The 16,197-nt window shown below is 32.2% G+C and overlaps 1 protein-coding gene across 3 annotated transcripts in view; it reads right to left on the bottom strand.

Moving 5' to 3' along the window:
• Positions 1-16,197, bottom strand: part of WDR7 (WD repeat domain 7) — a 362,337-nt gene that overhangs the window by 287,492 nt on the left and 58,648 nt on the right. For all 3 annotated transcript variants that reach the window (XM_063077001.1, XM_063077002.1, XM_063077003.1), the window contains exon 13: positions 6,042-6,237. In XM_063077001.1, coding sequence (XP_062933071.1) covers positions 6,042-6,237 — 196 coding nt within the window. The remainder of the gene's footprint in view (positions 1-6,041; positions 6,238-16,197) is intronic.

Raw genomic sequence — 16,197 nt, 5'->3', positions numbered from 1 at the left:
GATTAGAGGGTACAGAGCCCAGTGCTCAGACACTTTTTATTTTTATTTTTATTCTTTTTATTGTGAATAGTTCTTGCTCTGACCAGCCAGACTAGAAATCTCATAATTCCCAAGCCACTAGATACAGTACTCAGGAAGGTCTGGCCTTAACAGTGGATAATAATTAGCTCCAGACTTAACAGTGCTCCATCCCTGCTTAAGTCTTAAAGGCAAGATCCAAAAAGATCAAATGGTTTTCAAGTAACTTAACTGCCCCATAAAAGCTCAAAAAAAATTATGGAATTACAAAAATATCCAACACCAAACAAAATAAAATTCACAACATACGGTATCTAACCAAAAATAATCAGGCATCCAGCCCAGTGACGACCACCAAGCCATTGCAGGAAGAGCCCCAGGCTCCCGAGCCAGGGCAGTGGGGGGCTGAGGGCCATAGCCATGCCCCCCTCAACACCCACAACCAGCACACGATGACCACCGAGCTGCTTCTGAAAGCATCCCAGGCTCTCAAGCCAGGGTGGTGGGGAACCAAAGGCTTCAGCTACAGCCCCCTGACATCCACATCCAGCCCAGCAAGGACTGAGCCACCACTGGAAGCCCCTTGGTCTCCTCTGCTGGAATGAGGAGGGTGCCATGGGCCTCAACCACACCCCACCTTCTCCCTCCTCATCATCCTATTTCCCTCCCCCTTTTCCTCTGCCCCTCCCCTAGCTGCTCCACAACATCTTAGAACATAAAAAAATAATAATACTGATAAATAAATAAATTTTTTAAAAATTATCAGGCATGAATAAAAGGAGGAAAATATGACCTATAATGAGGGAAAAAGCCAAATCAGTAAAAACTAATCCAGAACTACCACATATGCTAAAATTATCAGACAAGGGCATTAAGCTATTATAATTACATTCCATATGTTCAAAAAGTTTGAATACAAAAATGGAAGACATCAAAAGTCCAAAATCAAACTTTTAGAAATGAAAAATACAATATTTGCATTGAAAACTACACTGAATGGGAATAACAACAGATTAGACATTGTAGAAGAAAAGATCAGTATACTTGAAGACAGAGCAATAGAAATTATATAAAACAAAAAGGAAAAAACTTTTTTTTAATGAAAAGACCATCAGTGAGCTGTGGAACAACTTCACATGACCTAATAGACATATAACTGAGGTCTCCAAAGAAAAGAAAGACAATAGAGAGCAGAAAATATATTTGAATAAATTATGGCCATAAATTTTCCAAATCTGAAAAAATCTAAACACCCACAGATACAAGAAGTATAACAAACCCCAAGCACAAGAAATATGAAGAAAACTACAATTCAATTGCTCAAAATCAATAATAAAAAAAATCATTAAAGCAGCCAGAAGAACCAGACATGCTACATACAGAAGAAGATAAGGAAGATAGTGGACTTCTCACTGGAAACAATGCAAGTGAGAAGACAGTACAATACTGAAGAAAAAAAAACTGTCATCTGAGAATTCTATACCCAGAGAAAATATCTTTTAGAAATAAAGAGCTTTATCAGACATGCAAAAGCTGAAAGAATTCATCACGTGCATATCTACACTACAAGAAAACATAAAGAAAAAATAAATTACACAAAAGGAAATGATTCCAGACAGAAATATGCATCTACACAAAGCAATGAAGAACAATGGAAATAGTAAGTACATAGGTAAATATGTAAGATTTCATTCTTATTATTCAAGTTTCCTTTAAACAAAAAAGCAGAATGAAAGAAAATAATGTTCCAAATGAGTGAAAACCATGAGGACAATATGGACAATACAAGCAACAAGAAGTGGTAGTGAATGACCCAATTAGTCTTGACTAGAGCAACTGGTCTGTGTAAAAGAGTATCAAGAGGTAAAGTGAGAAAGGTAGGAAGGTACCATCCTGTAGAAGACATTGTCTTGAAGGATTTATGAACTAAAACTGTTTATGATTTATTCATTAGGACAGCAGCATGAACCAAGTGTTGTTTTGTTTCCTAAGATTAATTTCCCAGTGGAGTACAGGATGTATTAGAAGGTAGAAAGAGTAGGCAGTGTGACGACGTTTTGTAACAGAATGAAAAGCAAAAATGTAGACAATGTAGAAAAGCTGACAGTGTAATGGCAATATATTACGAAATAGAAATGTAAAATCAAATCTCTACTGTGTTAAACACGGCAGGCAAAGGGTCAAATATCTGAAGAAAATACTTGTTCCTAAAACCTTCCACTAATAACACAAGACTAAACTGTGGCAGTACCTCTTGATTGTCTTTGGCCATTTTAGTAACAAAACAAAAACATCATTTTGAATAAATCAAAATAAAAGGATAAAAATGTCTTTAAAAATTAGTTTTAAACAAGAATAACACAGACACTATGACCTTACTTGTATGAAAATCTGATTCCTTGACACATATCTTTGGTTATCTATGCTTTATATATATTTTTCAACAGACATACTAATATACATTAACTCATAATTCTCTGCTATATTTTATTAGATTATTAAGTTCAAAAAGATGACTCAAGGGCAGGCCCGTGGCTCACTAGGGAGAGTGTGGGATCCCTATATAGGGACAGCCGGTTTGCTCACTTGGGAGAGCGTGGTGCTAACACCACCAAGTCAAAGGTTAAGATTCCCTTACTGGTCATCTTTAAAAAAAAAAAAAAAAAAAAAAAAAAAAACGACTCAAATGCATATTTCATGAAGTAAATGCAAACACAGAAAAATATTCCAAAACTTGGAGGGGCAGAAAATAAATAAAAAGAAAAAAAGGAACAGAGCAAAAAGTAAATTGACAAGACTTCATACATGAATTTCTAATAATATTTGTCAAGATTTAGTTATATTTGCATTTGCACAAGAACACCTAATAATTATACCTATAGGAATAGGAATATGACATGGGGATCACGTTTGTTATGCAGCAAAGATGATAAAAATGTGCAGATGAGAATGTTGTTTAGACTTGGTAATGGTTAGATAAGAACATTTTGCAACATCAGTCATTACTTAAAGCATGCTACTGTTTCCCAAACAGACAGGATTCTGACGTTGTCAAAGGCCTGTGGGAATGACACTGCACACTTACTGGGAATATCAATGTGAAAAACAAGACAGCTGATCCCTGAAGCACATAAACAGCTCCATGTAGAAGCAACCACCATCTAGGGCAGTGGCCAATCTTTAATAAGTTCATAAGTGGGAGTCAAAAGGTTCATCTGGTCAAATCTTGTTGCTAGTGTTTGACTAATTTTCTGAATATGTACAGATGTGAAAAAATAATTTCCCATGTCCTCTACATCACGATTAAATTGCTATTGCAGACAATAAAAATGTCACCATAGAAGAACGAAAGATTCTAAACGTCTATCTCTCTAACTAAATTTTATATTACTAGCTTCAACTTCATTTCATTAGGAAATAAACACTGAGAGAAAAAAAAAAACTATCCATTTGAACGGGAAGAAAACTAAAAGAAAATGCTGCATAAATGTATAAAGGAAAGACACTTGAAAAGTTTTTAAGCCAGAAGTATTGGTAGAGCTCAAAACAGCAAACATAAAATTGTCCAACGTGTATGAGCAGGTTTAGTGTAGTATGGTTTCATTTGTAAAAATACATTCCCAAAATACTAGGAAGAGAGATCAAGTATCTCCTTAGAGTTTAAACACATTTCATACACCAAACTCTGGCTAAATCTTATTTATCTAGCTTCATTATTTATTTATTTAATAAATAAATAAATTTAATAAATAAATAATGTCAATACCTTCAGGATGTACCTTACTGACTCCCCAGGGACCTTTATATCACTAGATACAGAATGAATGGAAAGGAAAAAAAAGAATGTATGCCTTCTATTATGATTGAAATCCAAAACATATTCAGTTTTTCTATTTTTATCTTGTTTAAGAATGTCAGATTAATTGATTACTTACCCAAATCCTCCTGAAAGTCAGAAGGTAATTGTAAAATTTTAATATTACATATTGTGTTTAATTTAAATTAGGATTACTTGTACTACACTGATTATAAGAAAAACATCCTCTAGTACCCCTATAGTTAGAGGCTATGTGTCATTTCCTTCTAGAAAAATTACTAGAAAAGTAACTTTGTCTTTCAGTAAGGTCTCATTTGTAAAGAATTTCATATTTCATTCTATATTCTTTAAAAATATATTTAAAGTATCTGAGTATTCAAGCCTCATATATTTAAGTATCTAAAAAACTCAGAAAACTCTTCCTTTATCATATTTATTTAAACAAGTCCTAGACAAGTTTACCACACTTTTCTATTTAAGATATAACAACTATTAAATTAATATTTATAGTGTTTTAGTAGTGCTTTACAAATATTATTACTTTCTTTAATACTAATTCCCAAAGAAAATATTTCTAAATGTAGTTAAAGTCATACTCCCAAGTTCAACAAAGTAACAAGTTAATCAGCATGTTTCTTTAATATCAATACGAAATACACACACATGCATGTATGCACACACACAAACTTAGGAGCACACACCCATACACAAGCATGTATACACACACATGTATACACACTTACATTGTTTCCCATACACTAGGGAAATACTGCCTCATTTTATTCTCCTAGCAACACTGAAAGAGGAAATACTGTTATCCTAATATAACAGATGAAGAAGTTGAGGGACAAAAGTCCAGTGACTTGTGATAAATCACAATGCCTGCAAGTGACCAATACTAAATTCAAACCAAATAGTCTGATGACAGATCCAAAAGTGAACTCTGTATATTTAGTTTGTGAGGTGGACCAAACCAGCAAACACAAGACTGTGCTATTCAGCAGACAGAATATAACATAAAGGAACACAAGAGATTAAAAAAAAAAAAAAACTGCACATGCAATATGACAGCAATTCTGTTTTTAAAAATGCCCAGAAACACACTTGAAAGAAATATGCCAAAATGTTAACATTTACCACTGAGCAATGGAATTTGGGTTTATCTTTCTTCTCTTCTGATATTTTGTGCTTTTAAAATTTGATAGAAAGTATGACTTTTATAACCAGACAAGAGAAGGAAAGTTAAATGCAAAAGCAAAGAAGTTTGACAAACTTCTAGACTGCATATGTACTACCAGTTAAAATGAAAACAATACATAAAAGATCACTAAAGATTATGGCTACTTATTCCAAAAAGGCTTAAGAGAACTCCCTACTGTACCGCAGTGCAGGCAGAAATATATATATACAGTCTGATTTCAAAAAGGACTATCTAAAACAAGAAAAAGATGAAGAAAAGGAAAAAGGTTAGTAGAAATATTGTATAGTACAACTAGGAATCTAAAGAAAGGTTTTAATCACTGATAGATGATTACTTAAGACTGTAAGTGTCAAATAAAATGTGTTTCAGAAAAGCCTAAGCTAATAAACATCTAGTTACATACTTAAAGATTTCCCAGGGGAAAACCATGGCAATCTGTGTATAAACATTATATATCACTGCCTGTGCTTTTAAGCTAAACATCACTTGTTCTACATTACACTCCCCATACATAAAATTTCTGAAACTTGGAATTTTAAATGTTCTCTCTAGAATGAAAAACCTTCACTTGAATGACCATCTATAATTAACTGCCCAGCATTGCTTTTCTGCTGTTCAAAGAAAACAGTTTTTCCATGGTTTCTGAACCTGAGGCAAAAATGGTTCCTTAATCTTGCTCACAATTTACTTCATGAATTATATAGAAATCACTTACACTTTGTTGTCTGTATAACTGTCATCATAGGTATATTATCTTCAATTACATGCCTTTAAAGATTAGTGAACTTCCCTACAAGTATTTGGCATAGTACAACAAATAAGAGGACACAAATATTACTGTGTTGATAGCAATGAGAACGTTTAGAAAAAGCATTGATTAGAAATAAAAGTAGCAGTCTTTTGACATTTCAGGGCTTCTTTCCCTCACATAAAAGACTTTTAATTTCTAGGAAATCAAATATATCCATCTAATTTTCTATTCTATCTCTTCATACTTGTTCTTACCAGTATCCATTTGCCAGACATACACAGAGCCATCTGAACATCCCACTACTAGGTAGTCATCAGAAGGCCTCCACTTGATCACCTGAATAGGGAAAAGGTGACGAGATGCCAGCATGATGCATTTTTTTTCTCGCAAACTTAGAAGTCCTACTGAGTGGTCACTGGCTACAGAGCAGATGCAGTGCTGCACTCTTGCCTGAAAAGAAGAATAAACCTTAATCATCTTTATATTACATTCAGATAAAATGGATCCTGTCCTCAATAACTTAAACCAAAATTAACTACACATTCACTACCACTGAAAACCAACCACAACATTGTCATGTTGAAAGATTTGTTCCTTTATCTTATACATAAAACACCCAGTTCAGTCATCAAAATACTTTTTAAAACACTAAATTAATACTAAGTTAAAGATTGGAAAATGTGCTTAGAAAATCTGCTGTTCAAATTTGAAGATGACCTTACTAAAATGATTGCTACATCTGAGCAGGCAAAGCTGGGGAAAAATTGATCTGTTATTATGTGTTCTCTTTTCACAGTATGAACTTTCCTTTGTTTGCTGCTAGAGCTGCTTTTTGCAGTGCTTCTTTCTGTTTGTGATTGTCATTTAGACCCTTGCTCTTCCCTGCACCTTTGCTCAAAAACAATACCCCCATAGTCCCTCTGCCACAATCATTTCTTAGGAACCACAGATATTTCGCATTATCAGTAGATACACATCCCTGTTTCCTTCATAGCTTCTGTCCATAATATTGGCAAGTGCACCACTTCGCCTACTCACATGATAGCCAATTAAACATTCTATGTACTTTCCAGTCCTCTCTAGTTTTTGCCCTTCAGTTACTATTTAGAACAAGATGGGACATAAATAATCAAACAAGAGAGTAAAGATTTTCACTAGCAACAAAGAACTGAATCTGCAACCCAGAAAATTAAAAATTAAAGTCTTTCAATTTTTGTAAGATAACTTATAAGCAATTTAAAACTCAACTTTTTAATAACTTACTAGATTATGCTTTCAGGTCATAGAGGGAAACCATATGAAAACAGCCAACTGAAACCATTATTGTATATAACATCTCTATTTATTGAGAATGAGGCCCACTACACTACATATATGCTCTCTCTTCTGTAAGACCTAAAGCGGAAACTTGTTTAACGTCACACTCCTGAGCTTCTCCTAAGCAGACAGACTGTTTTTAGCTAAAGATCTCATGATTCCCCAAATGGTAAATGTTGATAGGCATTAGTTGAAAAAAAAAGGGAGGTGGCCAAATGTGCATGGGAAACACTGAAGCTAGTTGTTGTTGCCTTTAAAGAAGAGCCTTCTAAGAACCTTTAGAATGCTAATATGAACGTACTTATCTACAAGGGATACAACATCATTCATCTCTAAATCTCAGGGTAATCTTGTTAGATCTAGTATAGTAATCTCATTAGATCTAGTTTTAGAGGAACACACGTTGGGGAAAGCTGCTGTAACTGTTCATGTTTGGGCTGCAAAGAAACTCAGGACTGGTTTCTGTCTTCAACAGTGTAGAATCTTGGGCATACACATCTGAATGTGGAATCTCAGTAGTCTCATTTACTTTCTTCTGTCATTTTCTCTTCACCATGATTTAGCTTTATTTTTATCTTACTGACTGTTTATTTTTGTAAACAACCTAAAATCAATGTTTGAATGAAGCAGGGCACTAATAAAACAAAGAAAACAGTAAGATTTAACTATTTACTTTGTTCTTAAATTCAAATGTTTTATTCTTTTATTTTGTTAGCCTTATTTATACTTTTTATTTTGTAATAATTTAAACCCTATAATCAGCATAGCAGGTGTTTAATAATTTTAAAAGTTAAGAAAACTAAGTTCAGGGCCAGCTGGTTAGCTCAGCTGGTTAGAGCATGGTGTTATAACACCAATGTCAAGCGTTCAAATCCCTGTACTGGTCAGCCTCCAAAAAAAAAAAAAAGAAAGAAAGAAAACTGAATTCAGAAAGATCGTATTATAAACCCCTTACTAAAACATTATATAGAATTTTCTTAAGCTTTTGCTAAACTTACTATTCCACTTTCCCTGATAAACATTTAATTAAAACATGAAACATAATTTCTTCCTTAATAAAAGACATATTAAGAAATGAGGGGCCATTGACTTTTGGCACACAAATATTAGTTCTGTAACTAATGAGTAAATCAAAATAAAGTGGTAAATCACAAAAAATCACTTAAATTTGGTGCATTAGAATAAAACTGAGTAAATAAATATATAAACACACACATATATATACATAATACTTTATTTCCAATTATTTTACAATAGGTAAAATATTTATCAATTCTACCAGGCATACATTGCTAACTCAAGACAACAGACAGTTTAATACAATGGATGATTTGCATATGCACAGATTATCATTAGCACTGACTTTATATTTGTCAAAAGTACCCATTATTCATTTTATAAAAAGACATGAATGATACATAAATGGTTAACTACTATTCTCTATTTTGCAACATCAGTCTGCCAAAAAGTAATCATTTTACTTATTTCTCTCAGAGAAATAGTGATCTTTTTCTCTGATATGGGCAACTAAAAATAATGACTCCTAAACAACATTCCTTTTAATCTGTTCGCATCCTGTCATCAGGCATTGGTCAGCACAGTACTCACTCACGCATTCATCACCACTTTTGATTCTGTTACTTCAACTTATGAGCTCTCCAAAATCATCTTTAAAAAGAGCTAATCCTTAGTGTCACAAACCTATCTGGCCTTCTTGCTAGTCCCCAAGTCAAAAGTCATTTCATTAATGTTCACATAAACTCTAGTCATCCTTTTCAAAAAAATAGAGAAAATGAAACATGAGTCAATATCTTATCAATAGTCCTTACTATGTTAGGTGTTCCTAAAATTATAATCTGTTGTACATCTAAACATCTGTGGTGATACAAAGCTACTGACAACCTCTGAGCTATGCACACTCTCTCTGCCAAATATCTCCTTACCATAGTTTATAATCTAGCAGAGAGACTAGAGCCATTAAGCAAACAAAAAGGCTCTCCCATTTCTATGAGGAACTAACCTTCAGCATTAACAACCCCTCAGGACAAGTTTCACTGTCAGAACTTTCACCTTCCCCATAGATATGCAGGCAGATAATTTCAAAGATTCAAGAAAATTCAATCCATCTTCATAAGAAGATTTAAAAGCTCTACATCGTGCTATTATTCTTATACAGTAAAAATAAAGGACATACAAAACAAATATTAAATAATAGCATAAGATCTGCTTTAAAAAGTAGATTATGGGATGTAATTTTCTGAAGATTAAAAAAAAAGAGGTATAATTCCAAAAATTCTAGATTTTCATTTTCACATGATACATTCTTCTCTTAACACTTATATTTACCTAAATATGTTTTAAAGAATAGTTTTATTCCTCATCCAGATAGTGCAATAATGATGAAAGCTGGCAAATGACATGCTCTACCCACAAAAATATGCTTGGTGCAAAATAAAAATTATATAACATCTCTGTAAATGATGATAAGTATCTGAAGAGTTAACTTCAGCTTTACTGTAATAAGAAACAGTCTGGAAATAGCCAAAATAATCAAGAATGAAAACACAAAAAAATCAATATCACTAAGCCCAAGAAAGCATAGTTATTAGAGGTACTTAACTCACAAGAAAAGACAGTTCTCTGCTTTTTAAATATGGATTAAAATAAATCTAATTTTTCTTCTTTCAAGAAAATGCTAGTCCAACTCATATAAAGAAAACTGGCCTAGAGTAGAAATGGCCACACACAATAAAACCTCATTAATTTTGATTCCACTAATTAATTCTGAGTTGATGGTTACTTTTGCAGCCTGTGTGAAAACAAATTAATGGTATAAACAAAGCAAATGTCTAGCCTATTTAAATGTAAACAGGAAAAAAACCATTCAAGTACCACTTTGGTATTAATTTTAATTCAAACAATGAACTGAGTAATGATAAATAACTCTCAGCTATCTGTTAAATGGAAAGCACTTAAAAGATTTGCTAAAACACAATTAACTTGGTTTCCTCTTATCTGTCCTCAAAATTATTAAAGAAGCACTTCTTAAAGAATGTTTTGTAACTCATATTTCTTCCTAATTTAGACCCAGCTTCCCCACAAATGAGTTGAATTAGCACAATTCCTTCATTATTAAATTCTAGAGATCTGGGTTACCGAACACCTACTTCACCTACAATGATTAATTCTATAATTTGATTAATTCCATTCTATTTTGCTTTTTTCCACTTCGACCTGGAAAAGTCACCTAAACATGATTTAAGATCAAGGGCATTATAACAAGATAAAGTATAAAACATTTAAACTGTATAATTGAAATAATAATATAACTAAAAAATATGAATCCCATATTTTTAATTAAACTTATTGGAAAAGCATTTCTGCTCCAAACTTTTTTGATTACATGTCCATTTATTTAAAAAGTTTTAGAATGTATTCCCAATATACGGAGATTTATAAATTATTCATATGTACTCCTGTGCCAATATATCATGTACATTGGAAAACATATGCAAATACATATATTTTAAAAGGATATCTCAAAGTTTAGATTAAAAAATTGAAGATGAAATAAAACATTTTCTTAAATGTCTTGCTAGTGTTAATAATTTCATGTTAGATTAGCCAATACCTCAAGGCACAATGTATATTCTTACAAAGGTTTCACTGTTAATGATAGTGGATATGAATACATATTTTATATAATTACAAATTTTTTTCACTGCCCTCCTGCTTGGTTGATCAAAGATCACTGAAACTCATATTGTGGCTGATGAACATATATTTATTTTTCATTAGAAATACCTTCCAATAATATTTTCTCTGCGCATTTTGTGATGGCTAGGTTAAGAACTATACAATACAATCTGCAGATCCCTTAAAGCAAACACATTTTAACTGGAAGCACATGGGGTTAGAGCAATACGGGCACCTCCTTGTGGCACGCTTGCTCATGGCCAAGGAAATATGTGCCCATCTGATAGGTGAAATGAGTGAAGGCACCAGGTCCCTCCATCTAGTAAATGTGCATAAAGCTCAATTTCTTAAAATTAAAAAAATAATAAAGTTCTACTATTTTCTTCTCACACCCCAATAGACTTGTCTCACATACTCCACTTCAGCAACCACTGCTATCAACTTACTTAAAGAAAGTAAACATAAATTCCATTTAAAATTTTTTAGCATTATGGAACAAACCTTATGCAGTATGGGTTCACCCTATCAACTTGACTAGTATTTTATAGGTGAAAATTACTCAAATTCATGCTCCAAATACTATATTAATTCTGCCCTAGAAGCAATACATACCAATGACATCAAATGCTAATTAAAAGTAAAAGCTAATAATAAGCAACAGAATATTTAACCAAGTAAAAATTCTTTTTTTTGTTTCATGAAAAACCTAAGATAATTGGGGTGGGGGTGGGGGTGGGGGTGAGATACCAGATCAAAACAAATATATTCCAAGGCCAATTATTATTTTTCAAAGAACTCTAAATCCTAAACCAAATAAGGGCTCACTGAATTTGCCAGTAAAGAATCCTTACAGTACATTAGTGCTGAACTTGAATGCCACAAGCTATCACAGAATCTGACAGTCAGAATATACCACCTAGGTCATCCAGTCTGACCTTACGCATTTTACAAGACTTCATTTTAAACCATTCCCAGAAACCTCTTATGTAACCTGTTCCTAAGCATCTGCTATGAATTACAGAAATTAGAGACAGCTAGTTTATCCCATCCACTAGCTCTCTGGGGAGATGATTCCACTTTCCAACAGTTCCCAACGTAAATAATATATATTATTTATTTTCTGCTTTTGGTAATTTGTTTTCTAAAATGAATTACAGTATTCTTTTCTTTCATTATCATTCTATTCATTTCAGGAGCAATCTCTTATCTGCCTAAAACAATTTTTCTCTTTGTCTGAATATTCTCTAAATATGTAAACACTCTATTATCTCTCCTTTTAAATATAACCATCATTAGACAAGCTATAAATGACCAGCTTCTTTTGCTCATAAATCAATCCCACTGTTCTCTTAATCATTATTTCTTGTATTTCCCAGAACTCTTTCTATGGAACATAAATGTGCAATTAAGATGCATCATTTATCACTTTCAAATATTCTACCTGAAGGGAAAAAAAGGACCTATGAAATTAAGTGTTAATTTCATTTCCACACTTTCACAAAACTAGATTTGGGGGAAAAAAAAAAAAAACCTAAAGGTTTCAGAAATCCATCCTTCCTTTAAAAAAAAAAAAAAAATAGAGGGCTGTTTCTTTAATAACTATTTCAGAAAATAAGATTATGTGGTCCAACCAAAACACTGACTAACCAATTAATTGGACAATTATATTTTATATGAACAATAAGACTTTTATTAAACTTAGTTTTAACATCTTCCTCTATTCACTGTATACAAAAGATAACAATAAATAGTGGGCTGATTAGAATTCCATCTTTCTTCAACTGCTTTCAGTAAAACAGAAAATAAATATGAAGAATTTTTAAAAGATTCAAATACTGCCTATCAGAGGAAAAAGATTTACTTAATAAATGACATTGTGATAATTTGTTAGCTTAGGGGAAAACAGATCATTTTTATCCTTACCTCACCCCACAAACGTAATAAATGTCAGATAGATTAAAGTATTTTATGTTTCTTTTTAAACCAACCATTGTGTTTAACCAAATTTTATCAAATTTCTGGATGGGGTAAAATTCCAAACTTCAAATATATAAAATAAGCTACACAGAAAAAAGATAACTTATATTACATAAAAACCAAAAATATCTATAAGTTTAAAAATTCAAGTTAAATAATAAATGGGAAGAAAATTCCAACAACAGAAGCCACATAAGCTTAGTATTTTAGTTAAGAGCTCATACAAACACTAATATCCACAAGAGGGAAAAAAAAAAGGGCAAAAGACAAGGAGAAATACGTATTTAAATAAAATCACTCAAATCCACATAGAAAAATTTCAGTATCTCTAGTAATCAAAAGCAAACTCAAGCAATAAGATACTATTTTCATCTGTCAACTTAGCCAAAGATTCTAAAAATTACAATAGCAAACAGCCAACACTTAATGGGTTCTTACTTTGTACTAGGTAATGTTCTAAAGGCTTGGCAATAATTCATTATAGTTTCACATCAACACTTTGAGGTAGGTATTATAATTATTTCCATTTTACAGATATGGAAACTGAAACATGTAAGTAAATAACATCTTGTGCTGGCAAGTGGCAATGAAGTAGGCACTGAGGGTAGAAAATAATTTGGTTATATACCTCAGAAGCCTTAAAAATGTTAATAACCTACTATATGAAAATTCTGAGATTCTAATATTTAAAAAATTCTCTCCAAAGGAAATAATCCTAAATGAAAGAAAAGATATTCAATATTGTATTATTCACAGTAGTGGAAATTGGGAACAATTAAATATCCAAAGTAGGAAAATTGCTAAGTAAATATGGTATGTTCATACAATGTAATGTTATACAATCACTAAAGATTACTTTCATGAATAAGTATAACAACTTGGAAGAATATTTTTTATAATATTAAATGAAGATGTAATATGTACAGATGACTATATCTACAGTGTAATTAAAAGCAAGTCTGTAATAAATGGATTTTTATTTTATTTTATTCTTGGAAGCTGGCCAGTACAGGGATCCCAACCCTTGATCTCGGTGTTATCAGTACCACACTCTAACCAACTGAGCTAACTGACCAGCCTAATAAATGGATTTTTAAATATTAGAGGAAAATATATTAACATATATTAATTATGGTGACTAAAACTGAAAAACTCCAAACTTGAATAATCAAAGGTGAAAAGCTAAAAGAAAATTACAAGAAACTGAGCAATGCACAATTCTCTAAAGAAAATTAGAAATAAAGGAATTTGAAAGAATGTCTGTATTATGTTCTTCAAAGTGAAAGAATTTAAAATTTCCAATCTATTGAATATTTAAATATGCATCAAAATCATATTTACTTACGTAAATCAATAATGAAAAATGTCAAAAATTAGAGAAATGCAATTACTTTTAAATAGACTACCAAATCTGCTAGGAGGCAGTATGCATGGTAGATAAGTTCAGGCTATCAAGTCAGACTACTTAGAATCAAATTCCTGCTCTGACACTTGCTATTGTGCAACCTGGGTGAGTTATTTAACCTCTCCAAACCTCATTTCTCTGTATAATGTGGTTAGCAACAATAACCAACACCTCATAGAATTGCTGTGTAAATTAAATGAAATAATGTGAACAAACATATTAGCACAGTGGTTAACAACATAAATACAAAAGATGATAGTAGTTATTACCTCCGTTATTATTATATCATTTATAACATAGATTCTATCCTTTAAAATGTAATTACGTTTATTTTCTGAAGTGCTTTTTAAGTGTTGCCAATGGTTACATATCCACAAGGAAATACAAAAAACACTTATGATCCCTCAAGTACATTAGTTTCCCCTTTTCAATATTTTCTTCTCATATTAATACCTCTGCTTTAATTTAATCTGAATAGTTCTACTTGCATAATCATCCATATCATTCACATATTACCTTAAAATTACATTAATGAAGTTTATAGCACTTTTAACAATTTGAGTCAATAAAAGTATTTGAAACCCAACAACTCAGTGATCACCTTCCACTGTTCCCTGAATTATTCTTCATACATTTTTTCTATTGAACTTTATCACTTTTCACTTTATTTCTTTAAAACATTAAAATGCTTTCTTTAATTTCACTATGTATTTATGGGTTTTAGAGAACAAGATGGTCAAATCTGCAGATCCTGAAAATATTCTAAGGTTTTTTAAGCAACTCAAAAGTGTCACCCTTTTCTACTCTGCACACCAGTCAGCCTGTCTCATTATCTGCCCAACCCCACAAACCAGGGGCTGTGCACATTCAGAGAATCTTCTGGAACAAAGGACTTCAGTCATCAGAATACACTGAGTTATGACTCCAGGTGGCTGTCTGTTGTTCCTGCCCTTCTACTTTCGCACTCCTCAACTTAGAACTTCAATGGCACCATACATCTGACCTACTGACTTTTAATCTCCCTGCTTGGCTTCAACCTATTTATCTCAATCATACCTGTATCCTTACAGGAAATAAATACTAAATTTACACACCTCTGATGTAACCATAGAAAATCTTTGCTTAACTGGTATTAACAAAGTTTACTCAGCTTGGCTTCAGAGACTATGCTATAATTATAGACATTGCTTTTTAAATGTAATATTCAAATTAAATTAATAACAAATGCAGTTTCAAAATGTGAGATAAGAGCTAAGTCAGGCAAAAGCTTTTGGTACTTTTTCAGAATAAAAGGCAATATATTAAAAAGAAAACCTAAACTGTTAATTGCTCTACTGGCTGTGAACATAGCCACACTAGTATACTTACAGTCAGATACACCATTCATATTCTCAGACCTGTCTCTAGAAGCTAGGAATCTGATTTTGCCAATGATGACACAAACACTAATATTCAGGTTAGAGACCTGACATTCTTATTTTAACAAATCTATGCTGCCCCCTTCTGGATATTTTGGAGATTATGTGACAATAAAAGTTTTAAAAGATGTAATAAATGAAAAGTAATCATTTTTTAGCTAATATATTAAAGAACTTAGCCTATATGTTCCAATGCAGAAACATATTATTAGTACTATATAGTTTATTTTCAAACATTTTCCAAAAATTCTTTGTGTATGTGTGTGTGTGTGTGTGTGTGCACGTAACATTTAATTAAAGAACAAACAAACAAACAAAATAGGAATGGTTGCTTTTAACATTTTCCAGATTGTGAAAGTTTTGCCATGTCAAAAATTCGGTTCCGAATAGTTCTAACAACAGTAAAACAACTCTGATAATTTTACCATCCATGTGAATGAGGAAAATAAGTACTAAATACATATATACCAAAAGTAAGTAAAACAAGACATTTAGAGAAGTCATGTTTTGCTCCCTTCCTTCCTCATTGCCCTCACTCCCAAAAGCAGAACAGATCTGAATTTAGCACTTATCTTTCCAGTTCAATTTTAACATTTT

This window comes from Cynocephalus volans, chromosome 13, assembly GCF_027409185.1.
Source record: "Cynocephalus volans isolate mCynVol1 chromosome 13, mCynVol1.pri, whole genome shotgun sequence".
Classification (NCBI taxonomy): Eukaryota; Metazoa; Chordata; class Mammalia; order Dermoptera; family Cynocephalidae; genus Cynocephalus; species Cynocephalus volans.
Note: the sequence above shows the minus strand (reverse complement) of the source record. Positions and strands in the feature narration are given on the sequence as shown.